General features: G+C 34.8%; 1 protein-coding gene across 6 annotated transcripts in view; it reads left to right on the forward strand.

Annotated features, from left to right (window-relative positions):
- NAA16 (N-alpha-acetyltransferase 16, NatA auxiliary subunit) overlaps positions 1–27,426 on the forward strand; it is a 65,615-nt gene that overhangs the window by 19,038 nt on the left and 19,151 nt on the right. For 2 of the 6 annotated variants that reach the window (XM_070471173.1, XM_070471174.1), the window contains 5 exons: positions 1,478–1,597; positions 2,700–2,717; positions 4,376–4,471; positions 11,711–11,817; positions 26,395–26,467. In XM_070471173.1, coding sequence (XP_070327274.1) covers positions 1,478–1,597; positions 2,700–2,717; positions 4,376–4,471; positions 11,711–11,817; positions 26,395–26,467 — 414 coding nt within the window. The remainder of the gene's footprint in view (positions 1–1,477; positions 1,598–2,699; positions 2,718–4,375; positions 4,472–11,710; positions 11,818–26,394; positions 26,468–27,426) is intronic. The other 4 variants (XM_020879752.2, XM_020879753.2, XM_070471175.1 and 1 more) reach the window with 4 other exon arrangements.

Raw genomic sequence — 27,426 nt, forward strand, 5'->3', positions numbered from 1 at the left:
CCTGTTTGTTTCTCCCTGCCTCCAACCCTTGGCAAGCCGAGATCACTGTACTGTCTCCTTACTTGTACCTTTTACAATATGTATCAGAGATGGAATCATACAGTACATAGCCTTTTTATGTTGGCTTTTTTCACTTAGCAGTGTCCTTTTAAGGTTCCTTCGTGTCATTTTTTGAGTCCTTTTAACTGCTGTCCTTTACTCCTGTGGAGGACTGGGGCACAGTCATTGTTTTTTTCCCTCTCCTTTTATATAAATTGAAGTATAGTTGACATACTATTTATAGTTTTAAGTAGTAGATGCTTATTTGTATTCACTTTGTAACAAGTACTGTGCTGACCATTTTAAGTACATTATTTCAGTTAATAATCATAAAAATAGACTGATACAGTTGATATTTTGCAAGCAAGGAAATGAAAATTGAAAGTTTTATAAGTTACTCAGGGTTCCAAAACTAGAAAGGGGTAAAACTGGCAATTATACCTGTTAGTCTTTTTTTTAATTTGAGGGTAATTACTTTACAATATGGTGATGGCTTCTGTCATACATAAACATAAATTGGTGACAGTTGTACATACGTGCCCTCCCCCCTTGAACTGCTCTCCCACTGCTGTTAATCTTACTCTAGAGATTGAGCAATATATAATATACATAAATAGTAAAATAATGCATATAATAACTAATATGATGATGATAAAAGCCAAAATAGTATGTATGACTGAAGGCATTTCAAAGGGTTGTTTGAAACAAATTCTTCAGGAAGTGGGAAAGCTTAGTGATAGAAAGTTGAGGTATATTCTTTTTCAAGATTCTCCCCATTATCTTGATTAGATTTGGTTTTATCTGAGAAGTTTAGATTCTCTTTCCCATACCCACTTTCAATTTATATGGCTTAGGTAAAGGAACTGAGTGTTAGAGATGACTCACATGTGAACTTGGTTTGTGTAGCTTTTTCTCTGAAATGATATTTAGTGTTATTGTTTTGTGAGTTAAACTTCTCTGATTTTGGTAACCTGGAAAGGACACTAAGAGAATTATATAGAGAATTGTTTAACACAAAAATTGATTAGGTAAAATGAATTGAAAATCTTGCAGTAGGAAGGGAGAGATACTTTGTTGGAATTATTTACCAATCTGTAAATAGAGTGTCTTTAGTTATCTTAAAGGGTGTATAAAAATGTACAAAATTGCAAAAATTTTTACTAACAAGTTAATGTCATATATTTATATTTGGGGTGTGGGAGGGAGCCCAAAATGAATGTTAATAGAATATGTAAATGAAGGTTCATTTCTGAAGGCAAACTCTGAATTAATCTTTAGTTATTTAAACTACAACGACTACAAACCCTGAAGGGAAGCACATAAAATTCTGTCTTTCATAAATATCTGCTATACTAATAATGGTTAGTGAAAATCTCTGGGCTCAGAGAGGTATTTAATGTTTAAGTAAAATGAATGTGACATTTAAACTTAATTTTAGGGGAAATGCTGTTGAAATTGGGGCGATTAAAAGAAGCAAGTGAAGTATTCAAAAACTTGATTGATCGGAATGCAGAAAATTGGTGTTATTATGAAGGCTTGGAAAAAGCTCTGCAACTTAGTATGTAATGATTTTTCTCCTACCTTCTCTTAATTAGTATTTGAAGTATAGCAAAAAGTAGTAAAATATAAAGTTATAGTCATATTTGAGGATGTATATTTTTAATATTAGCATTTATTTTTCCATTTAGGAAAGTTGCAGGTTAAACATGGGAGTGAAAATGAATTCAGATATTTATATTTTTATATTTATATTTAAGTGATGAACACTTAACAGACAATTTTAGTTTTCTTCATCCCAGTCGTCAGTTAGTTACCAATTTAGACTGACTAGACTGATGGGGTAGAAAATGGGCATTCCCTTTCTGGGAAATGTCATAATTAGTTAATATTTCTAAACAATTACACAGGACTGTTACTCTCAACCTCTAAGCATAAGAATTGGGCCAAAGCAGTGTTGTTGAGAGTATGTTGTACACAGCATCAGCATAAAAACTATCTTTTTACTTTCAAACTAGGCTAATTTGTACAGAATATGAATACATATTTTGAAATTTGATAACCTTGACTCCTTTCAGAATCTAGAATATTATTCCAAACTTTCCTTAATATTTTCATAATTAAATATTTTTAGGAGTAGTTAGTATTGCCAAAATTATATTTACTCATGGGTAAATAAGTATATGGCTAAAATAATTATGAAACTAGTATGAAATAAGTCTGAAACTCAAAGACAATGAAATAGAAAAATTTTTTAATTTAAAAAACATGGTAAATAGGTAACTACCCGTATTTACAGTAGGAAGAAATTTGAGAAAAAATTTATTTTTTGTTATCCTAATTACTTGTATACTTAAATTCAAGTTTTGTGTTTGTACTTAACACAATTATTAAAAAAATTTTTCCTTACATAATTGTTTTTGTGAAAATAATGAAAATTAAAATATTGATTAAATTAGTAATCTCTTGTTTAAAAAAAGGACAAAGTCATGTGTCCGAAGGTTGGAAATGTGAGATAACTGATTTTTGTTTACCAGTTACTGACATACATTAATAACTGTTTTAGTAAAATGAATGGACTGTGTTCCATCTGTCAGGATCCATGCTCACTATAAAATACATTGATTATGAAACTAATTCCATTATTGTTCTCGGTTCCTTAGGACCTTTTCTCCCCCATGGTAAGTTCTGGAGCTCCAACACATGACTTCACAAAGGACATTGAAGTGGGTTGGTCTTAATTTAACTACGTTTATAAGACTTGGTTTATCTGAGGTAGTGGGAAATTTGTTTTTCTACTCATAGCTTGTTTCGTTCCCCAAGATTAGGCATAAATACGAGAACTGCTTTTTAAAATTTTGCAATAACCTTCTTGTAAATTTTAGTATAAGGCTCCTTAAATATTTCATGAAGTTCCCAGATCATTAGCAGAATGTGAGAATAATTTTTCACATATCCCACTTTTAAAAACTCAACCACTTTGGAGCTCCAAAATGTATTATTGGTGGAAGGAAGGAGTCTAAATAAAACCAGACTTGACTTTCAAAGTTCTATGTTTATAATCTCGATACTGAATACTACATTTACTGTGGAGATACCTTGACTGCTAGCGCTAAGGGTTATTCTTACAATAATTACGTATGTGTGGTTTGAATTAAAATCCACCTAGAACCTTATAGTTTAAAAATGAGTTTGCTTTTTCTTGAAATTTGCTGTAAATATCTTATTGCTCATATTAAATAGTCTCTGTAGATTATACAGGATACTATTTTAGAGTAGTAAACTAGACCTAGAACTTATTCTTTAGATTGTTACTTTACTTATAGATCTTGTATTTAGTACTATAAAATTAGGTTGGTCCTGAGAGGGAAGATAAAACTTTCTGTTAGAGGTACATTTTATATCATAATATTTGGGTGAAGTAATTGCCACTTTAAAAAGTCTGTACTAATGGGGTTCTTTTTTTGGGGCACCTGTATGGGGACATGAACTAATGGGGTTCTTTATTATACAGTTTCATTGAAGATTTTGACTGTCAAAGTGACCTTAGAAACTTAATTCTTATCTTTTAAAATATTGCAGTCATGACCCTAAAACTGTTGCTTCTTAAGCTTATCTCTCAGTGCTACTGACTTTTGTTGGATTTATATGGGTTATATTAGGTTAGAGGCGGAGAAGGCAATGGCAACCCACTCCAGTACTCTTGCCTGGAAAATCCCATAGACAGAGGAGCCTGGTAGGCTACAATCCATAGGGTCGTGAAGAGTGGGACACAACTGAGCGACCTCACTTTCACTTTTCACTTCCATGCATCGGAGAAGGACATGGCAACCCACTCCAGTGTTCTTGCCTGGAGAATCCCAGGGACGGCGGAGCCCGGTGGGCTGCCGTCTATGGGGTCACGCAGAGTTGGGCAGGACTGAAGCGACTTAGCAGCAGCGGCCGGTTAGAGGATTTATGTCAGATATGTTCTAAAGGAACATTTTCTTTTCCATGGATTGTGCACACAGGAATGTAAGAGGAGTATGTTGCTTCTGTGAGTCTTGCGTGTATATTATTTGAGTTGGATGTAGAATCTGTTGTGAAGTTTTGGATTTCTCTGACTTTGAATTTAAAATGGTCATTGACTGATGATATTATTTCACTACCACAGAGTTTTTAATGTGATTCCTACAAAAATTGAGAGCAGTTTTAATATTGATCATGAGATTTTTAATTTTTAACATACTTTTTAGAGTTTATTAGTTTTTATCATAGATTAAAGTTTTAAAGTTTATAAAGTTTTTATCATAGATAAAAGTTTTGATGCTTTGATCTCACACATATTTACTGATAATAGGCACTTTAGAAGAGAGACTTCAGATTTATGAAGACATTAGTAAGCAGCACCCCAGAGCAATTTCACCTAGAAGATTACCTTTGAATCTTGTCCCAGGTAATATTAGGATATCATTTGTAACACTAATAATTACTTGTTGAAATTACTCAACACCAGTCACATTTTAAAATCTTGTTTCTGGAAGAGAGTACACCAGTCTTAGGGGTGGGAGTCATTAGTTATTAATTTGTTATACATATGTTGTTAAGAGTATTTATGTTGGTTTAGCTTTATATTGATTTTAAGTGTCAGAAGTTATCTATATAAAATGGCTTTTCTTATGTGACTTTAAAAAGTAAACACCATATTTAGGAGGTAAATTAAATTCCATAGAATTGACGAAAAATTATATGTGAGGTATTGTGATTTAAGTGGTAAAAGTTTTGAAGTTCTAGATTTTCTTTTTTAGGACATGAATTCAGAGAAAGAGTTGTGAATTGTTTGTTCCTGCCACAGTGTTTAAGAATGTTATCTATCAATCCTGTGCAAGGCCCTCTCCTCAGAGTTGACCACATTCCTAAATTTTGCTTTTTATCGTTTTTGTAGAGCTCTGTATTTTGTATCCCTAGAAACAAAAACAAAAACCCCCATTTTGTACTTTATGTAATTTGGAGCACTGTGGTATATACTCTTACGGTTTGTTTTTATTGAACAATAGTGTATTCATGACCTTAATCTAAATTTTAGTGTATAGCTGAATTCATTTGCTATTGAACTTAAGAGAGGTAAAGAGTATATTAGCTCTTGAGATAGTTAATGACTTCATTGATGATTTTATGTGCCTTTTTCTTTTTTTGCTCCAGCTTCCTTTTAAAATTATTGCTAACACAGCATAAATCAAAATTGCATTATTTACAGTTTAACACAGTACAACATACAGATCTCATTCAACACATCTGTATTCCAGAAAAAAATTTTTTGAAATATTTCCCTCTAGAAGTTGTTTTAGATTATTTCCATCATTTTTTTTTACCCTTTTTTTCCCCCAATTTTTAAAAAATTTTAATTGGAGGCTAATTACTTTACATTGTTGTGGTTCTGCCATAGATTGACATGAGTCAACCACGGGAACACATGTGTCCCCCATCTTGAACCCCCCGCCCACTTCCCTTCCCAGCCCATCCCTCTGGGTTGTCGCAGAGCAGCAGCTTGGAGTGCCCTGCTTTATGCATTGAACTTGCCCTGGTCGTCTGTTTTACATATGGTAATATACATGTTTCAATGCTGTTCTCACAAATCATCCCACCCTTGCCTTTTCCCACGTTGTCCGAAAGTCTGTTCTTTACATCTGTGTCTCTTTTGCTCTCTTGCATATGTTTTTAAAAAACCAAAACTAACCATCACAAATTTAATGTTCTTTGGTAATGCAGGTTGTATACATCTGATTTGTCTACACAATTCTTCAAAGGTGCCAATAAATAGAAAGCCATCTGATTCTCCTGGCCTGCTTTACAAACACGTAAATCTCAGTTTTAAGTACAAGGAGAGGGTTTGTTTCTTACCTCCGTGTATAGAGCTGAGTACATGTCATAGGACAGATGCTTACATGACTGGCTGACTAGTACCTGGTTACCAGTTTTAGTAGGAATACCAACACTATGCAGGACATGAGGACCTGAGAGTTTTAGAAGGCATCATGTGCCTTTTTCTGAAAGTCATCTTTTATTTTTAGTTGCAGGTGCTTTAGATAATGAGTTATTTATTGAAACTTCTGGCATGTCTTTTGATACAAGTCAGACCTTAGAAAGCTGTTGTGACTTAAAAATCTCTATCCTAGGCATGGGTGAGGAGGGAAAGTATTTTCTTTGTTTTGTATGATTTTTTTTTTCTTGTTAAAAAATTTTATTTTTAACTGGAGGATACTTGTTTTACATTAGGGAATGTATTTTCTTATGCATTTTCTCATTTACATTGGAAATGTTTGTTTAAATAATTGTGTTGTTTTCCTTTTATCAAAAGGTTAATGGAAATTAAGAGCTTTTTAGTAGAGTGACTTTAAAAATATATGAAATACCTCTTAGAAATGTATTGGATTAGACAGTAGATACAAGTTTATTTAAAAATAAATAAATAGTGCCTCTCAGTCACATAAATGATGAATAGTATTTCTCTGAATCTCTGTTTTGTTTTGACTTTGTGAACTAGGCAAATTTCCTAATGTTTTCAAGGAAACATTTAAGTCCAAGTGGATGTTAATAGGCTTGGTGGGGAGGGTGCTGATGTACTGAGATATTTTCAGTCAGGTGAATTTGGGAAACTTGGTTAACGGTAGCAGTCAGGTTTGTGCAGGATTTCCTAGAACTTTCAGTAGATACATTGTGAGTTTCCAAGGTGGAGTGTACTGAGCTCAGAGGAGCATTTCCCTAGTAAGAGTTTGCTGAAAGATGCTTGGACTCACATTTCTGTATCTTCTTTAAAAACAAAACAAAAACAGCAAAGCAGCTTGTTGAAATGTAGCTCAAATACCATAAAATTCACTTTTTAAAGTATGTAGCTCAGTGTTTTAGTATGCCCAAGGACTTGCACACCCATCATTCCTCTCTGGTTTCAGGGAATTGTCATCACTCCAAAAAGAAAACTCATACCCATTAGCAGTCACTCCCAGCTCTCACCCCCTGCACCAGGCAGCCACCAGTCTAACTTTCTGTACCTGTGGATTTGCCTGTTTTGGACATTTTGTATAATTGTAATCATACCATAGGTGGCCTTTTGTGTATAAGGTAGGAAGTATATTTTTATTGAAAGATAGCTTGGAGCCAGCTGTTGACTGTAAAGTGTGGTCTAGGTTAAAGTGGAATGATTCTGGACCCTCTAGGACTTTCTTTGTTTGAATTGCTAAAGGGGTCTTTTTACAAACAAGGCCTCAGTTGAGGAGTCTTGAGGGCTTGGGCTTCAGGGTCAGCAACCATCATGTGAGGTTCTAGCATAAACATGTGTTTACAGAGCTCTGGGGACCATATATAAAATTGTGCAGCTACTTAATTGAACCTGTGCCACAGCTGAATACTTCATGAAGTTTTTTGCCTGCTCAGAAATATTTTTATGTGTCATAAGAAAGGTATCTCAAATGTGATGGGACTTGAAGATGCAAGTTTTGAAAAAGGCTTTCTAGTTTTTAAGTAAAAAGATTTATTACCAACAGATTAGTGAACACAACCAAAGTCCTGTCTGTGGAGATTCTCCAACAGCCTGAAAGTGCTATGAAAACGGAGCTTTTCAAAATACCTCGTTTAATTCATCGTGATATATTAGTCTTCACTGGACAAAGAAGGGAGAAAGAGGGAAGGAGATAATCCAGAGTGTTAAACAGAGAATGCTAATCACATTTTGCTCCTATTTTATTTTTGTTTGATTGGATTATTTTTGTTTTTTATTGAGATATAATTGACATATCATATGTTTAAGGTGTACGATGTATTGATATACATTTGTGTATTCCAATATTACCACTGTAGTGTTAGCTGATACCTCTGTTAGGTCACATGATTATCATTTCTGTTTTGTAGTGAGAACATGCACCATTATTTAGAATAAATTCCCTGGTTATCAGATACTGTCTGATCTTGCTTTTGTTCACTATTTTAGTGGTGGTTTTGGGGAATATCAATTTTTATGTGAATCTGCTACATCTAGTGAAGAATTAGCATAGCGTCTCTGAAGATAGAAAACTTGTTTTACAAGCTGCAGTTCTAAATAGGCACATATGATTGGCAGGTTTTTTTTTTATTCCTCCTCTAAAGAAAAGCCTATGGGAGTCCTAGTAATTAGGAAGAAGGGAAGTTACTTTTGTGAAAGTTTTTCTTAATATACAAAAAAAATTGATGAGATGGGTAAATAGTAATTTTGGGATATAGTATGTGACTGAGCAGTTGAGTAGCTGTATAGGCTTCTGGTTTAGACACTGCATTCATATAGTTCCAAATAAAAGGTACAAAATGGGTTTTAACTGAAAGGTCTTTTCATGTCTCTGTCCTCTGGCCACCAAGTTTACTTCCCCAGAGATAGCCATTGTTTACTAGTATGGTGTACTCTTCCAGAAATGTGCATATCCAAGCAAAAGTATGTGTGTGAGGGTTTATGTGTAATTTTCCCTTTTCCTCTCCCTTTTGTACAAAAGTAGCATAGATTGTTCTGTACGGGGTTTTCTTTTCACTTAACTCTGTCTGGAGTTCAGTCCTGTATCAGTATAGAAGACCTTTTGCACAGTTGAAATAACAATTTAATGGGAGAAGAGGCTTTCAGTGTAGTGGGTACTTGAGAACAGAATGCATTGTTTTTTTTTTTTTTTTTTTTGAAAGCTTGGACTCTTTTTATTTTATTTTATTTTATTTTATTTTTTTAATTTTTATTAGTTGGAGGCTAATTACTTTACATCATTACAGTAGTTTTTGTTATACATTGATATGAATTAGCCATGGATTTACATGTATTCCCCATCCCAGTCCCCCCTCCCACCTCCCTCTCCACCCGATCCCTCTGGGTCTTCCCAGTGCACCAGGCCCGAGCACTTGTCTCATGTACCCAACCCGAGCTGGTTATCCGTTTCACCCTAGATAATACACATGTTTCAATGCTGTTCTCCTGAAACATCCCACCCTTGCCTTCTCCCAGAGTCCACAAGTCTGTTCCATACATCTGAGTCTCTTTTTCTGTTTGTGCATTGTTTTTTAAATGAGATCTTGCTAGTATGATCTGAGTAGGTTGAGATTTGAAGAGTTTTTAGAGTAGCCTCTGACATGAAGATAAAATGCCTATTGTCTCAGTCGATGGTAGCGCATGTGGAAAACACTTCTGACTTTAGAAATACAACAGCTGTTAAATGTCAATGTGTATGATAGACAGCATTTATTGAGTGGTTATTGTGTGCTTGCACGATACTTTTCATCTCATGTGAGCCTTGAAAAAGTACTCTTGAGGCTGGTGGTGTTACCTCATCTTTGAGTGGATAATGTCACACAGGAAATAAGCAACAGGGTCTCTGACCGCCTAGCACAATATTGTTAACCTTTGTTTTATATCAGAGCAAGTGCTAGAAAGATTTGATTTCTAAAACTAGTTTTGATTTTTGAGGAAGTAATCATGTATATCCAACCCAGAGTGATATTTTGTGTGGTCTTGGCATATTTTGTATATAATCTTTTGAAAATCCCAGGTTATCAGTTCAGGTCAGTTGCTCAGTTGTGTCTGACTCTTTGCAACCTCATGGACTGCAGCACACCAGGCTTCCCTGTCCATCACCAACTCCCGGAGCTTACTCAAACTCATGTCCATTAAGTCGGTGATGCCATCCAACCATCTCATCCTCTCTTGTTCCTTTCTCCTCCCACCTTCAGTCTCTCCCAACAACAGGGTCTTTTCCAAGGAGTCAGTTCTTCACATCAGGTGGCCAAAGTATTAGAGTTTCAGCATCAGTCCTTCCAATGAATATTCAGGACTAATTTCCTTTTGGATGGACTGGTTTGATCTCCTTGCAGTCCAAGGGACTCTCAAGAGTTTTCTCCAACACTGCAGTTCAAAAGCATCAATTTTCCTGCTCTCAGCTTTCTTTTTAGTCCAACTCTCACATCCACACATGACTACTGGAAAAACCATAGTTTCGACTAGATGGACCTTTGTTGGCAAAGTAATGTCTCTGCTTTTTAATATGCTGTCTAGTTTGGTCATAGCTTTTCTTCCAAGGAACAAGTGTCATGGCTGCAGTCACCATCCGTAGTGATTTTAGAGCCCCCCAAAAATAAAGGCTGTCACTGTTTCCATTGTTTTCCCATCTATTTGCCATGAAGTGATGGGACTGGATGCCATGATCGTTGTTTTCTGAATGTTGAGTTTTAAGCCAACTTTTTCACTCTCCTCTTTTACTTCCATCAAGAGGCTCTTCAGTTCTTTGCTTTCTGCCATAAGGGTGGTGTCATCTGCATATCTAAGGTTATTGATATCGCCCAGCAATCTTGATTCCAACTTGTGCTTCATCCAGCCCAGCATTTCAAGGTTATCAAGACTACACAGGGTTATCAGGATTACACAAAATTTTACTCTGGGTTAAATACATATCATTACTTCCCTAAAAATCAAAAATACTTTCCGAGATTAAGTCTTTCCAGCACTTCCTGTTTTACAAAGATTAGAGATCATCTGACAACAGCCTTTATAGTAAGTTGAAGTAACAAATGTTGAACCTGTTTTTATGTTAGGTAAATTTTTAATCCAATAAAATTTGAATTTCTCCTAATTTTTATGACATCTGCAATATGTTGAGTATGCATGTTTTGTTCAATGATGTCAGTCACAACAGATAAAAACCACTTGGGTTGTTGTGTATTTTGGTAAAATGTCATGATTTCATAAAGAAACATTAGGAGAGTTCATTTCAGTAGTCTTACATTAGCTTAAGCCATTCATGACCTATATATATACATTTTTTCTCTCTTGCATGGCCAGATCCATGCTCTTACATTGTTAACCCTTACTGTCAAAAAGTTAGAGCCTTCATATTTAAAATTAATTTTGTTTTTCAGTTTTTTCTGCTTTTAAAAAGTGATACTGAAAATTTTTGGTAAAGGTTTAGCAACAATAGGAGGTGTATTTACTTAATGTTACAAATGAGGTATTTATTTAATTCTAATGTTAGCATGCCCCAGGACACTGATGTCTTATGTTTGTTATTTTGCTTATTGTCCATCTCACCCACTAGAATGTTAATAAGTTCTATGAGGGCAGAATTAAAAAATTTTTTTTGTTTTAATCACGGCTATATCGTGGACACTTGAAACAGTGCCTGGCACATAGTAGGTACTTGATAGATGATTGTGGGATAAATGATGGAGTAAATCACTAGTTGTTCTGGAAGACATTTGTAAATATGTTAGTGTTTAAGAAGGCATCTTGACTGCTACTTAAATATGGTGCTGGTTACAGTAGAAGCCTTTTCTAAAGTTTGCAGCGTGCCTTCAGAGATGTCAGATAGCAGGGTTGACCCTATGCTGGTCAATGACATTAGGAAAGGTAGACTGGAGAGTAGGTTACTCTTCCTCAAAGCTGCCTAGTCACTTTGCTTGCCGGTCTTTTGAAATGTTCCTTGAAGATATTTTGAACCTGTATCTAGGGAAAATAAACATGCCTACTGAAATACTGGTGTTCCACTCTTGGGCGGTAACAAACAAGCAATGCTAACTTTTTGGGTTTAAACTTTGGACTGGGGAGTCATTGTTTCTGAAGAAGTTTTATTTTTATTTATAAAATAACTTTGAGAACTGTTTGTATAAATCAAAGTTTAACAAAGTACACTTTTATTCCTAGGTGAAAAATTTAGAGAACTATTGGATAAGTTCCTGAGGGTTAACTTCAGTAAAGGCTGCCCGCCCTTGTTTACTACTTTGAAATCTCTGTATTACAATACAGAAAAGGTAAAATTTGGTCTTTATTCAGTTTTGCTGTAGTCTTTTACTCACTTTATTACTATAGAAAGACATTTTCTCTATTCAAGTAATGGTGTGCACCTTAGTTTAATAATAGATGAACTGAAATTATATGCATGTACTATAAGTAGTTTCAAAGGAAATGTCAGTCTGAAATTTACTGAGTAAGGGGCTTATAAGAACACTAAAAGGTTGTTGTTTTTAATGGGCATACTTTTCTAGTGGAATTTTATTAATAAACTTTACACATTGTCACCAGAGGTCTATATTTAACTATTTCACGATTAGTTATCTATTACTTTATAGTGTGATTGTGGATTTTTAAATTCGTTATGTTTGCTTCTAAAGTTAGAGCATGGCTAATTGTTAGTGCAACAATAAAATGTAGGCACTATTTTAACTAACAGGCTACATTTTAATAAAGATAGATTTAGCTGGTTTTCCCATGAAGAGTCATCCTTCTGCTTTTTAAAATTAGGAAATAGATTTGGTTTTATATTAGAAAGAAAATTAGAAGTTAATAGAAAATAAGTTATACTTCTATTTCCAAATGTTGCTTCTTATTAAGATGTAAAATCTTGTGTAAACAGTTTTTGAAAGTTGAATGGATAAGGAAGAGACTTTATTAGAAGTGCTAAAGTAGTTTTAGTTAAACCTTGTCACTTTACTTAGCTTTGACCCATAATTATTTGTAAGTTAGCATAATTATGAATAATAAGTTATTCAAAAAGGTCAGTGGTAGGTATACTGATGGGCCCTTTCTTCCTTTGGCAGCAGGTTCATAAACTAAAAGGGACGACTCATAACATCTAGAGGGGAATGGCTGAGGCTGGCTGGCAGAGCTCTGCACCTTCTTCCTGCCGTTTGTGCAACATCTCCTTGCCAGCTGGTCACATCCCCACTTCTAGAAAGATACCTATAGTACCTGATCAGTAAGAGTGTCATTTGCATTAAAAAAAAAACTCAAAAATCCTTGTAGTTCTTTAATGTCTGTAGTATACTTTATTTGATTGCTCTGGTACTGCTGTTGATTTTCTCTTGCTATCTTATTTTTTTGAGTGATTGATTCGTATGAAGACACGGGAGCCGTGGTTTCTGTAGGTTATTTAAATTGGCATTTGCCGAAGTGCTTCTTTTACTCATTTTGACAAGGTTGACAAGAAAGAAGAGATGAGATGTCGGCAATGTTAGTAATACAGAGCTTGTATGTAACTGTCTTAGAGCAAGTACTGAATATAGTGGTCCTTTCAGAATTTGTTCTCTTAAAGCTATCAGTGAGCTTTCCCTGGCTTTCTCAGTTTTCATAAGAGGCATAGACTTAAGAAATCCCTTCAGTATTGATCCAAAATTACCATCATAAAGGTGTTAAGCATTTGTTGATATTTTATAAATCTTATAAATTGCATTTTTAAAGAAGGTGTTGAGGATTCGTTGACCTGTATAGAAACCTGTGACATATCTTCAGTGTTAATTTTTAAGCACACAGCAGGAATGTTTACCATATGTTTTTGATGTTTAAATTACAATGCAGAAAATTGAGTTTAAGTTGTCCGAACTTAGTATATTTTAAAAAGTGTACAAGCATGGGAAATCCTTCTCAAATCATTTTGGCTTCATATATTTGTGATTACTCAAAAGGGCATTTTTAAATTTTGCTATTTCCAATCAGCAGTGAGTCATGATTTTTAGCAAGGGCTGCATTTTTTTTTTTGCATTTTTTTTTAATAAACTTAAAAAAAATATTTATTTATTTTTGACTGTGCAGAGTCTTCCTTGCCGCATGGGCTTTTCTCTAGTTGTAGGGGGTCGGGGACTGCTCCTCCATTGCAGTGCTGGGACTCTTCATTGCTGTGGCTTCTTTTGTTGCGGAGCACAGGCCCTGGGGTGCTCAGGCTTAATAGTTGTGGCTCCCAGGCACAGGCTCAGTAGTCGTGGCTTAGTTGCTCCCAGGCATGTGGGATCTTCCCAGATCAGGGATCAAATCTGTGTCCCCTGCATTGGCAGGTGGGTTCTTTACCTCTGAGCCACCAGGGAAGCCCTAGGGATGCATTTTTAACTCTTGAAGGATTTCAAAGAGGTTAAGGATGATGAACAATTACAGTTTTTTAATTTGTAAGTTTCCAAGACTAAAAAATAATCCACAACAGATACCATGGAAATAAAAGATTAGCATTTGAAGTTAGTTTAGGATATAATACAGTTGTAGAAAAGTGTTTTTTAAATGTCTCCAGCACTTTAAACTGTGAATGCACAATTTAAGAGCAATTTTCATATAATTCCTTTCCAAGTTTTTTTCCTGTGAATTTATTTGTGATGTATTTATATAGCTATAGTAATTTTGACCATAAAAACTTTGTTTTTTCCACCTAGCAATTCCACAGGCACTTCATGTGTTATTATGTAGTCTTTGATATCTTCTTTTTCATGACTGCATAGTCTTTTATCAAAATCATACTTCGTTATTGAACTTTGCTGTTTGAAAAAATGTCTTTGTACACATAGTTTTTACTTAGGATTTTTTTCTCCCATAAATTCTCAGAATAAGTTAATGGGTAAAAGGTATGAACATTCTGTTATTCTTGGTAAACACTGATACATTGATTTCTATAAGGCTGTAAACATCAGTTTGTGTTGTCAGTAGCAAAGGTGTGTGAAAGGTTCACTATTTCCTCACGAGCATTAGACAGTGTTAAATATTTTCTTGTGTTTGCTTTTTTCAGGAGATTTTTTTCTTTTAGATATAAAGAAACTAAAATGTAATGTAACCAGATTTGTTGATCTTTACTTCTATTGTAGAACTTCATTTGTTGTTTTAGAAACAGTTTGGAAAGTCCTCTTCCTCTAGAGCACTGCTTCACAAGGTGGGACAGGGGAGGGAATTAGGCCATTTGATTGTCACTGTGGTAGGGGTGTGCTACTTGATACCTCATATTGGTAGCGCCCTGGGATGATGCTAAACATTCCGAGGTTCAGAGGACAGCCCCACATAAGAAGGAATTGCATTATCAGCATATTGGGGGCTGATATTTGTTGTTAGGGGCCTGTCCTGTGTATTACAGGTTATTTAGCGGTGTCCTTGGCCTCTACCACTCAGATGTCAATAGCTTACCCCCCTCTTAATAGCTTTATTGAGATACAGTTCTCGGACCATAAAATTGACCTATTTGAAGCTTACAGATTCACCGATTTTTAGTATGTTCAGAGTTTCCTAACCATCACCATGATAATTTTAGAAACCTCCCATTCATATTTGCCCACTGCCAATCAGGCAACCACTAGTCTACCTTCTGTTCATGGATTTGCCTATTCTGAATATTTCATACAAACGGAATCAAACCATGGTTTTTTCTCTACTTTCTTAGTGTAAGTACTTTCATCATGTGGTTACATGAGTACTTCTTTTATGTCTAAATAATGTCCCATTGTATGGCTATAGCACATTTTATCCATCAGTTGATGGGCAGTTTGGTTGGTTGTACCTTTTGGTTAGTACTCATATTGCTATGAACATTTATGTAAAGTTTTTTGCATGTACACGTTTTCATTTCTCTTCGAGGTATATACTCCAGGAGTGGAATTGCTAGGTCAAATGGTAACTCCATATTTAAACTTTTTAAACTATCAGACTCTATTCCAGTGTGCCACTACCATTTTACATTCCCATAGGCAGTGTATTAGGAGTCTGATTTCTACACATCCTCACCAACAATCCACTTGTTATTATATGATATTTGATTGTAACCTACATCCTGGTGGGTGTGAAGTGGTATCTCCTTGTGGTTTCGATTTGCATTTCCCTGATGACTGATGATTTTAAGCATTTTTTCAAGTGCTTGTTGGCCATTTGTATATCTTCCTTGGAGAAATATCAATTCAGGTTCTTTGCCCAGTTTTTAATTGGGTTATTTATCTTTTTATTATTAATTTTAAGTTTTTAAGTATATTCTAGGAACAAGTTTCTTATCTGACATACGGTATTTGAAATAAATAATAAATGTAAATAATTTGAAAATATTTTCTACTCTTCTGTGGATTGTCTTTTTACTTTCTTGAAAGTGTCTTTTGATAAAGCCCATTTTATCTTTTTTCCCTTGTGTTGCTTGTGCTTTTGTGTTGTATGTTAAGAAACCATGTCCAAATTTGGGGTGGTGAAGATCTATACATATTTACTCCTGAGTTGATACTTTTGGTTCTTATATTAAAGTCTGATTCATTCTGTGTTCATTTTTGTATATGATGTGAGGTGGGAGACCAGCTTCATTCTTTTGCATTGTCTGTCCAGTTTCCTGCCATAATTTACTTTTTTTTTGCCCCTTGAAAGGCTAGATAGCCTTGTTGAAAATAAATTGACCATGAATTTGAGGGTTCATTTCTGGACTCTCTGTATGTCTACCCTTAGGCTGTATCACACTGTCTTGTTTATAGCTTTTGGGTAGTTTAGTAAAGCAGAAAGTGTGAATATTCCTTGTTTGTTCTTTTTTTTAAAATGTTCTTTTGGCCATTAAGGATTTATTTTCATTTGAATTTTAGGATCAGTTTTTCGATTTCTACAAAGAGGCCAGCTGGGATTTTATAGGGACTGCTTTGAATCTGTAGATCACTTTGGGAATTTCCATCATGGGAATTCCCATTTCCATCTTAACACAAGTGTTTCAGTCTATGAACATTGGTAGTCTTTCCATTTATTTAGAGTGTCCTTAATTTCTTTCAACAATGTTTTGTAGTTATCGGTATACATCTTATACATCTTTCATTAAATTCATTCCTAAATATTTTATTTTTTTATGCTATTCTAGATAGAATTATTTTCTCTTTATAAGTTTCAGGTGCACATGCTGAAACTTATGTAGAGCCAATTATAATTTAACATCTATGTACATTGTAATTTGTAAGCCTGGTTACCATCCATCACCATACAGTTGAGTCCCTTCACCCATTTCACACTCACCCCCAGCTCCCTTTCTCTCACTAGTCTGCTATCTGTATCTATCAAGTTTTGTTTTACTTTATTCTTTTTTTTTTTTAACATTCTGTGTGTGAGTGAAATCATGTGACATTCGTCTCTGTCTGACTTATTTCACTTAGCATAATACTGCCGAGGTCCATCCATGTTGTGGCACATGGTAAGATGTCATTCTTTTTTATGGCTGAGGAGAGTAATAGTCCTTGTATTATACCACATCTTTATCCATTTATCCATTGATGGGCATCTAAGGTGTTTCCATATTTTGGTTATTGTAAATAATCCTGCAGAACACAGAGGTGCATCTGTCTTTTTGGATCAGTGTTTTTGTGTTCTTTGGATTGAGATTATTTTCTTAATTTTTTCAGGTTTTTTTTTTTTTTTTTTTCTTGCATCTGTCTTTTTGGATCAGTGTTTTTGTGTTCTTTGGATTGAGATTATTTTCTTAATTAATTTTTCAGGTTTTTTTTTTTCCTTTTGGTAGTAAGTAGATTTTTTTATATTGTTATATTCTGTAGCCTTGATAAATCTGTTTACTAGTTGTTACAGTTGGTATAATGAATTCCTGTCATGTGCAAATAGAAAGTTTTATTTCTTCCTTTTCAGTTAGATCCCTTTTATTTATTTTTTGGACTACTTGTCCTGTCTAGAACCCCCAATATATGTTGAATAAAAATGATAAGAATTGACGTTTTTGTCTTGTTCTTGGTCTCAATGGGAATGCGTCTAGTCTTTCTCTATTAAATATTGTTTTATCTCTGGATATGTTAGTATATGCCCTTTATGATGTTGAGGAATTTCCTTCCTACTTCAGGTTTGTTGAACATTTGTGTTTTGAAAGGGTGTTGAATTTTATCAAATTCTTTTTCGATGTTTATTGACATGATCATGTGTTTATTTTTTATTCTATTGATAATTATGTCATACAGTAATTGATTTTCAGATGTTAACAGCTGTGCATTAGTGGGGTAAAACCCACTTGGTCATGATGTGTAATTCTTTTTATATGTTGCTAGGTTCAGTTTGAAAGTGAAAGTTGCTCAGTCGTGTCTGACTCTTTGTGACCCTCTGGAATCCATGGAATTCTCCAGGCCAGAATGATGGAGTGGGTAGCCTTTCCCTTCTCTAGGCGATCTTCCTAACCCAGGGATTGGACCCAGGTCTCCCGCATTGCAGGCAGATTCTTTGCCAGCTGAGCCACAAGGAAAGCCCAGGAATACTGGAGTGGCTCGCCTATCCCTTCTTCAGTGGATCGTCCAGACCCAGGAGTCAGACCAGGGTCTCCTGCATCTGGGATTCCCTGGTGGCTCAGATGGTGAAGAGTCTGCCTGCAATGCAGGAGACCCGAGTTCAATCCCTGGGTCAGGAAGATCCCTGGAGAAGGAAATGGCAACCCACTCCAGTATTCTTGCCTGGAGAATCCCATGGATGGAGGAGTCTGGGGGGCTACAGTCCATGGGGTTGCAAAAAGTTGGAGACAACGGAGCGACTTCACTTCAGGTTCAATTTACTGGAGTTTTATAGAGGATTTTTGTGTCCAAATTTCTAACAAATACTGTGTAGTTTTCTTGAAATGTCTTTGTCTGGCTTTGATATATCAGAGTAATAATGGCTTTATAATGAGTTGGGAAATTTTCTCTCCTTTTTCCTTTTTTTGAGAAGTTTGTGAAGATTGGTGTTGGTGTTAAATATTTGGTAAAATTTACCAGTGAAGCTGCCTGGGGCTGCACTTTTCTTTGTGGGTTGTTTTTGATTACTTGTTTGAACTGTTTATTTATTATTGATTCATTTGGCTTCTGAGACTTGTTTTTCTAGAAGTTTGTCCATTTAAATGATCTAATATTGGCATATAATTGTTCATCATATTTCCTTATAATCATTTTACTTCTATGAAGTCAGTAAAGTAGTGTCTTTTCTTTGATTTCTAGTTTTAATAACTTGAATCTTTTTTTTGCTTGGTCAGTGTAACTAAAGACTAGCCAGTTTTGTCAGTCTTTTCTGAAGGTCAAGTTTTCAATTTGTTGACCCCTCCCTCTGTTTTCTATTTCACTTGTCTTCAAATCTGATCTTTATTATATCCTCACTTCTGCTGGTTTTACATTTAATTTGCTCATCTTTTTGCAGTTGCTTTTTTGAAAAAATTATGTTTAGTTGAAGGATAAATTCAAGGTTACAGCATATACTTTAAAATATTTTGGGGGGTTTTAAAAGAAACCAAAATGACCCTGGTAAGAGGTGGAAATTAATTCTGGACTTCCGTTTTCACCTGTAGTGGAAAGTACTTGGCAGTTTCCTTCTGAAGCTGTTCACTGTGTCAGACTCTTCAGTGAACGCAGTGAATCATCACGGTTTGCGTGGATTGTTACAGGCACATTTGATTCCATTGAAGCTGGACATTGGTGCGTAGGTGTGCTGAACACAAGTGAGAACGTGGAAACTGAGTGCTTGATGAGACAGACTGGTGAAGCGTAGCTGTCTCAACAGAAATATATGGCTGTCCATACACAGGAAGGGAAGGTAGGCTGCTTTGCTTCCAAGACAGCCTTTCCTTCTCGTGTTAAATCTGCCCATAACTGTGAAAATATGTCAAGATCCTCATTCAGTTGAAGGACCTGTTGAGGTATTTGTGATGTTTAGAAACCAATGACAGTAGTTCCAAAGAGTTACAGAACACTTGGCCTGTTCAGTGAAGAAAGAGAATCATCATGAACATTGTGGAAATATATCTATGGAAAGTACTGAATTGTTTGGCTCTGGTTACTGGGAAATACCTATAATTTATTGCTGGAGGTGGGGGTAAACTAGATGTTGATCCTGGAATATTTTGTCTCCAAGGTATCTTTGTTTCTTTCTTTTGAATTAACTCAGGTGGGTATAAAATTGAGTTTTGTACCTATTTACTAACTAACTTTAATTGTGAATGTAAGTTAGGGGATAAAATGAAGCTGAGCAGCATTATAAAAATAATTAGAGTTCTGTCATCATTATAAAAATGACATCACAGTTAATGGTCAAGCAGAATGATTCTAAAAATGCTTCATTTCATATGTATTTCTGGAAAACTGGGTGTTTCAGAAGACTATATATGGGAGTAATTACCAAGGAGAGCAAGAGTTTGATTTGTATTTTAGGGCAGTATAAGGGGTTTTTCCTTAGATGCTCCAAATAATAGAAGAACTACATTAAGAATATTTCTTAGATTCTGCAGACTGAGGAGGAAGAAGAGAAGAAAAACAGAAAGAGGGGAGCTGCTTTGGCATAGGTGGTGACTCTGTAAAAGGTTCATGGCCAGGAGGAGGTCCCTGAACTTGAGCCTGCTCTCAGTCTGAGACAGCAGACAGCCCCTATTCCTGAGACAGCAGACAGCCCCTATTCCTGAGACGGCAGACAGCCCCTATTCCTGGGTCTCTCCTGGAGAAGAGCCTGGTGTCAGTATAGAACACTGTGCTATCTGCCGTCCTCTTATCCTGCTTCCCCACACTGGGCTCTTTGTAGCTCTGTCCATTGCCCTTTTGTCCAGCTCTGCAGATCTTATGGTCACTGGTTCTTTCTGTGGCAACAGCCAGCTCACAACACTAAAATAGCCCTTTCCCTCTTTTGCAATAATTATTGCAAATACAGTCTCTCTGAAAAAAGGGGGGAAAAAAGAATATTTCTTAGAATCCTGGATTTCTCACGAAAGGAGAAAAATTCTGTCGTTAAAACTTCCAAAAAGCATTATTTGCAGTGGTAACAGTGTCAGTATTTTTCAGACATGCTGATCAACTGTTAATTGTAATGACGTTCATGAATTCATTTCTTGTTTAAAAACAGTTAAATTTTGGGAGAGGAAAATAAAAGCAAGTACTTTTCTTACCTAGGAAAGTGTCTAAGTATAGTGTAATGTCAACTTAGTTATTAATCCCTTTGACAATTTTTGCCAAATCTGTGTAACAACTATAGTGTTATTTATTTAGTATTTTCCACCAAATTTGATAACTTTTTTTGTCTTTCATAAAAGCCAGATTTGTGTTCATACAGTTTTTATACTCATAAAGTAAAAATCTAATATTAAAATCTAACTTTAAAAGTTTCAGTTGGTGAATTAGCTGTGTGGTCACCCTTTGGGAAATACTGGTATAGGGAAGAGAGTGTTGCTGTGGAATCAAGCCTGGTTTAGTATCCTGACTCCCATCACATATTTTTCTGAGCAGCTACTTGAATCTGTTTCTGGATCATAAAATTGGGACAGTTGATACTAAATGAGTTGATGTGTGTTTTAATTAAATGATAAAGTTTGTAAAGTTCTTGGTTCAGAGAAGATTTAAACTCTCTCACCATCCTCACCCCCTTACAGGTCGTCTCTGCAAGAAGTTTCAATTTAGTGTCATAGTTCTTGGGCAATTTAGCTAGCTGCTTGGGGACCAAAATTGTCCCTGTTAATTGTATATTTATTAGAAATTAATCCACTTTTGGTCCTTGTTGATAAACTGTTGTGCTTGGTTTTCTCATTTGGATTAAAAAAAATTGAAAAGACAGTTTCAGTGGCTTTTGTGTTTTACAGTAACATTTTAAACTTGATCTGTATTTATATTGTGAAAAATTGTGTGTCATATATGTTTTTTAGGCCTTTGCTTTAAGGTTAATGAAGAATTATTCTAACTCATATATAAGAAAAGCTGATTAAGGGCAGTAATTTAGGGAAATTATCTACAGTAGTCACATTTGCCCATGTTGGGTTTGGTTAGTGAAAGCAAATCTTTTTCAATCCTGATCAAATATAACTGTTAGAAGAAAGTATTTAAATCAGGAGAACGTGGTTGAACTTTGAAATATTATTAGCTCGTAGAAAATTTTGTATGACTTTAAACTATTTTGAGGCTTGAAGTGTTATTGTGATATTAGATGCCTAATGTAAGATTGGACTTCTTGATTTTAAATGCCAATGGAAATACTCTTTTCAGTAATAGCCATTACTTATTAAGTTTTAGAAGAAAGAAGTTGAATGTACAGTTATATTGTACAATTGACTATAGTTATATGGTATACAACTATATAATTGAGTATATAATTATACAGTATAATTGCAGTATAATTGGTAAGTAAACTTGAAGTAAAATGGATCCTTTATACCTCAGTAGAACTCCTTAGACTAACTTTCATAGACAAGTTTGGAAAATTGAATTTTTTAGTTAATTACTTAGTGAGTGACTATAATACACATTTTTTAGATTCAGTATATATGCCAGTAAACCAGAAAGGACAGTGATCTTTGCAGTTTTTTATTTAGAACATTTCATGTGAACTTTCCATTACCTTGATTTATTCCCTCAATTAAGTCTTGTTTTTGAGTTTTGAAGCTGGAGATTCTGTTTTATTTAGTAGTATTTGCACTCCTTTTTTAAGAATTATGTGTAGCTTCAGTATTTTGTTGTACTTTTTAAAATTATTAAAACTGATTTTTAAAATGTATTCCACCCTAGAGATGCAAAAAGGTACACCTTTGCTTAAAATCTACTCTAGCTGCAGTTTTAGTAACTGCCAGTAGATGGTAGTATAAGTTCATGAAAAAGTTTTTGCTTCCATATGTTGAGTGCTGAATTTCCATAAGTTGAACCTGAAGATTTTTTTTTTAAGTTACACATACTCTGAGTGAAATTAATTCCAATGGCTTAAAAATGCCTATTACTTTTTATTTTGCTTTATAGTAATAGTCTTATTGCAGCATTTAAAAAAATCAGTTCTCAAACCCTTGGGTATATTAGAATTATTTATAGAGGGTTTGCTCAAAATGTTACTAGACTCAGGTTCTGATTCTATAAATGTGGGGTTTGCTTAGAAATTTGCATGTCTACAAAATTACCAGTTATGTTAATGTTAACATTTATGATATTAATGGTCAGAGGATTGTGCCTTTAAAACCACTTTTGTTGTTGGCAAAATACACTTAACATAAGGTTTACGATGTTGACCATTTTTTTAAGTGTATGATTTACTGGTATTAAATACATTCAGCTTTTTTTGTAACCGTGACCACCATCCATCCCCATAATTCTTTTTATCTTGTGGCACTATTAATAAAACTCTGTACCCATTAAACAGTAACTCTGTTTTTCCCTCCCTCTAGCCCCTGGCAACAACTATTAAACTTTACATCTTTATGATTTTGACTAAGTAATTCATATAAGTAGAATCATATGGTATTTGTCTTTTTGTGACTAGAATATTTCCTTTTGCATAATGTTCTCAAGGTTCATCCATGTTGTAACACATTGCAGAATTTCCTTTTCATGGCTGAATAATACCTGTCTTATGTCTCTACCACATTTGGGTTGCTTCCACATTTTGACAGTTATGAGCAACGCTATGTACATGGGTGTACAGATATTTCCTAGAGATCTGCTTTCAGTTCTTTTGGATATACAGCAGAAGTAGAATTGCTGGATCATTTGGTAGTCCTGCTTTTAAGTTTTTGAGGCACTGCCGTACTGTTTTCCACAGCAGCGGTACCATTTTCCACCAGTGGGCACAGAGTTTACCTTTTTTTTTTTAACATCCTTGTCTACAGTTGTTGTTCTCTTTTGTTTGTTTTTAGATAGCCATCCTCCTGGGTGTGAGGTGGCATCTCATCGTAGTTTTGACTTGTATTTCCTTAATGACAGGTAATGTTGCAAATCTTTTCATGTGCTTACTGGCTGTTTGTATATCTTTAACAAATGTTTATTAAGTATTTTATCAAACATTATTGAATGGGGTTTTTGTTCTTGAATTTTAGTTCTCTATGTATTTTGGATACTAACCTCATATTAAATACATGATTTGCAAACATTTTCTCCCATTCTGTGGGTTGCCATTCTGTGGCTGACATCTGGTTGTACACATTTTTCACTTTTCATGAAGTCCAATTTGTCAGTTTTTTCTTTTGTTCCCTGTGCCTTTGGGTTTATAGCTGAGAAATCATTGCCAAACCTGATACTGTAGGGCTTTTGTCCTATGTTTTCTTCTAAGAGTTTCATTGTTCTGGGTCTTATACTTAGGTCTTTGGTCCTTTGGGTTAATTTTTGTATATGGAATTAGGTTAAGTTCACCTTCATTCTTTTGCATGTGCATATCCAGTTTTCCCAATACCATTTATTGAAAAGACTTTTATTTCATTGATTGGTCTTAATGCCCTTGTAAAAAATTACCTATGTGAGTGTTGTTTCTGCTCTAGATTCTATTCCATTAGTCTCTGTCCGTCTTTGTGCTAGTACCATACTGTATTTTTTAATTACTGTAGCTTTGTGGTATGTTTTGAAATTAGAAGTGAGTCTTCTTGGTTTTGTTCTTTTTAAAGATTGTTTTGGCTATATGGTTTCTTTGAGAGTCCAAATGTTAATTTTAGAATGGGCTTGTCTATTTCTGGAAAAAAAGCATTGGGATTTTTATGGAGATAGCATTGAATTAATAGGTCACTTTCGGTAGTATTGTTATTTTAATAATATTAAAATTTCCAGTTCATGAATATGGAATGTGTTTCCATTTATTTATGTCCTCTTGAATTTTTTTCAGCAAGTGTTTTATAGTTTTCATTGTATAAGCCTTTCACTTCCTTGGTTAAGTTTATTTCTAAGTATTTTATTCTTTTGATGCTGTTGTGAATGAAGTTGATTTAGTAATTTCCTTTTCAGATTGTTTATTTGGAAAAGTGCAGCTGATTTTTGTGTACTGACTTTCTGTGTCTTACTGTTTTTTTGTGAAACATCTGCAGAGAAAATTTTGCTTCATCTTTCTTTACAATTTGGATGTCTTTTCTTTTTCTTGCCTTCCAGCAATAGGACTTGCAGAACTGTGTTGAGTAGATGTGATGAAAGCAAGCATCCTTGCCTTGTTGTTAATCTTAGTAGTGGAAATACTTTCAGTCTCTCCCCATTGAGTCTGATGTTCATTTTGGCTTTTTCATATTTGTCATCAATTATATTGAGATAATTTCCTCCTATTTTATAGTTCAGTAAGTGTTTTTATAATGAGAGAGTGGTGGAATTTATCACATACTTTCTCTGCAGCAATAAAGATAATTACATGGGTTTTTTTTCCTTAATTTTGTTGATATGGCATGTTATATTGATCAGTTTTTAAGGTAAACCATCCTTGCATTCCAGGAATAAATTCCTCCTGGTCATGGTGGGTGATCCTTTTAGCATGCTGCTGAGGCCTGTATGCTAGTATTTTGTTGAGGATATGCATCCGTATTCTTCATGAGTATTGGTCAGTAGTTTTCTTGTGGTGTTTTTTTCTGATTTTGGTATGAGAGTAATGCTGGCCTCGTGGAATGAGTTTGGAAGTGTTCCCTTCACTTCAGTTTTTTTTGGAAAGTTTGGTGTTAGTTTCTAGTTTGGTGTTCAGTAGATTTCACCATTGAAGCCATAGGGTCCAGGGCTGTTCTTTGTTGATAGGTTTTGATTTCTTATTCGGTCTCCTTACTAGATGTAGGTTTATTCAGACTTTAGTAACCATTCTTTTAAAATGATCTTTGTTATAAATATCTTACTAATACAACATTATTGTTAACTGTTTTTTTTTTAAGACTGTATTCATCTTCTACTGCCTTAATGCATTTGGTCATATTTTCAGTAATGAGTATAAATTCTTTCATTTTTTTTTTATGTTACATATTTCCCCCTACTACTAATATATTATCCCACATATTCCTTATTGCCCTTCTATCTGAGAGAATTATACCACATAGTGCAATATTCTTATCAGAAAGATACATAGGCCTGAGAAGTGTTTTAATTTGACCTTTTGTTTTTTTGACTGCTGTCAGTGGGATGGTATTAAAATAATACTATATTGATCACATACTGTTACACATTTTAATGGTTTTTCTTCACTTTTGACCTCTGTTTTTCTGAAGTTCATAAATAAGATGGCTGTATTTTCTGATGCATTCTGAACAGGTAACATCAACAGATATTTAAAGCGAACTGTAACATAGAAGCTACTTTTTTCCTGCCACTTCTAATTCATGTCACTTTTCTTTTGTACTTTCTGAGCATAGCATGTTTGCAGTGTAGCTTATGATGTTTTAGTCCTACCTAAGTATAGCATTGGAATGAAAATTGATTTAAATGATCACTGTAAACAGTTTTAAACATTTAATTATGAGTTTACTTCTTCCATCAATTCACTGTGTGGTTTAGATTATTTCACCTTTTTTTGTATTGACATTTTAGAAAATCTGAGAATATAATCTCTTACGACTTCACCCTGTAACAGTGGGGAGCAAAAAGCAATAAGCTGTTAATAAATTATACAGGTGTATTCATTGAGCAAGAAGAAAAAAAAGGAGTATGTGGTAACTAGTGATAATTTGTCCATTAGTTTCATAATTTGAAACTAATTATTGATACGAGAAATTAATGAGATTCTGTTTCACTATTAATAAAGAGAACAGTACATTTTCTGTGTTTTTCTCATTTTCTCTCCAGCATGGAGGGTGGGGGTGGGGAAAGCAGGCTTCTCAATTTATAGTTATTGTTCTGAAATAAACTGTATATTGTTTCCAAATCTAATTTAATCCATAATAAATAAAATACTTTCATAAAAGGTTTTTAAATTTTAAAACTATGTTTCTTTAACAGATTTCCATAATCCAGGAGCTTGTTACTAATTATGAAACCTCTCTTAAAACGTGTGACTTTTTTAGCCCTTACGGTAAGTTTAAATTAGATTGAGTTGAAATTTGATTACTCATTTCAGTCCATTTTTAATCACAGTAAAATTATGTTCATTATGTGCTACATGATAGCTGTTCACTAGTTTTCGAATTAGTGAATGAAATGAGAAGAGCACTTGCAATCTAAAGTAATTAAAAACTTCCGTAATCTTGTGAGGTGGGAGTTAGCCCCACTTTAATATGAGTAAACAGAACCAAGTGGCTGAGTAGTTTGACCAAGACCAGTAGTTGACGTTAAGATGTATTTTTCCTGAATTCCTAGTTTTTGTTCTTTGTACTTTTGTGTTCATGTGCTCAGTCGTGTCTGACTCTTTGTGGCCCGATGGACTGCAGCCCGCCAGGCTCCTCTGCCCATGGGACTCTCCAGGCAGGAGCACTGGAGTGGGCTGCTGTGCCCTCCTCCGGGGGATCTGACCCAGGGGTCGAACCCGCAGCTCCTGCACTGTGGGTGGATTCTGTACTGCTGAGCCACTGGGGGAGCCCTAGTGTGTCTTACGCAAAATTAACTCTCATACCACATATCTTAACACCTAAATTTTCCTGATTATTTAAAGAAATGTATAATCAGTTTATTTGAATCTGGATCCAACTTAGGTCCACAGTTTACATTTGTTTGTTATGTTTCTGATATTCTTTTCATCTTGAGTGGTACTTTCCTGTCCTTCCTTTCGCCCCCTTTTTTAAAGGCTGTTTGTTGAAAGGTCATTTGTCTTGTGTAACGCACCATGCTTTGAATTTCGCTGACTGTTTTCTCATGGTATCATTTAATACATCTTGCTGTTATCCATATTTCTTACAAACTTCGAGTTAGATTTATAGGCTCTTTCTTCCCCCCTGTCATGCATGTTGTGTTGTACAACATACAAGATCTCAGTTCCCTGACCAGGGACTGAACCCGTGCCCCTGCAGTGGAAGCATAGAGTCCTGAGCACTGTTC

This window comes from Odocoileus virginianus, chromosome 8 (genome assembly GCF_023699985.2).
Source record: "Odocoileus virginianus isolate 20LAN1187 ecotype Illinois chromosome 8, Ovbor_1.2, whole genome shotgun sequence".
Lineage (NCBI taxonomy): Eukaryota > Metazoa > Chordata > Mammalia > Artiodactyla > Cervidae > Odocoileus > Odocoileus virginianus.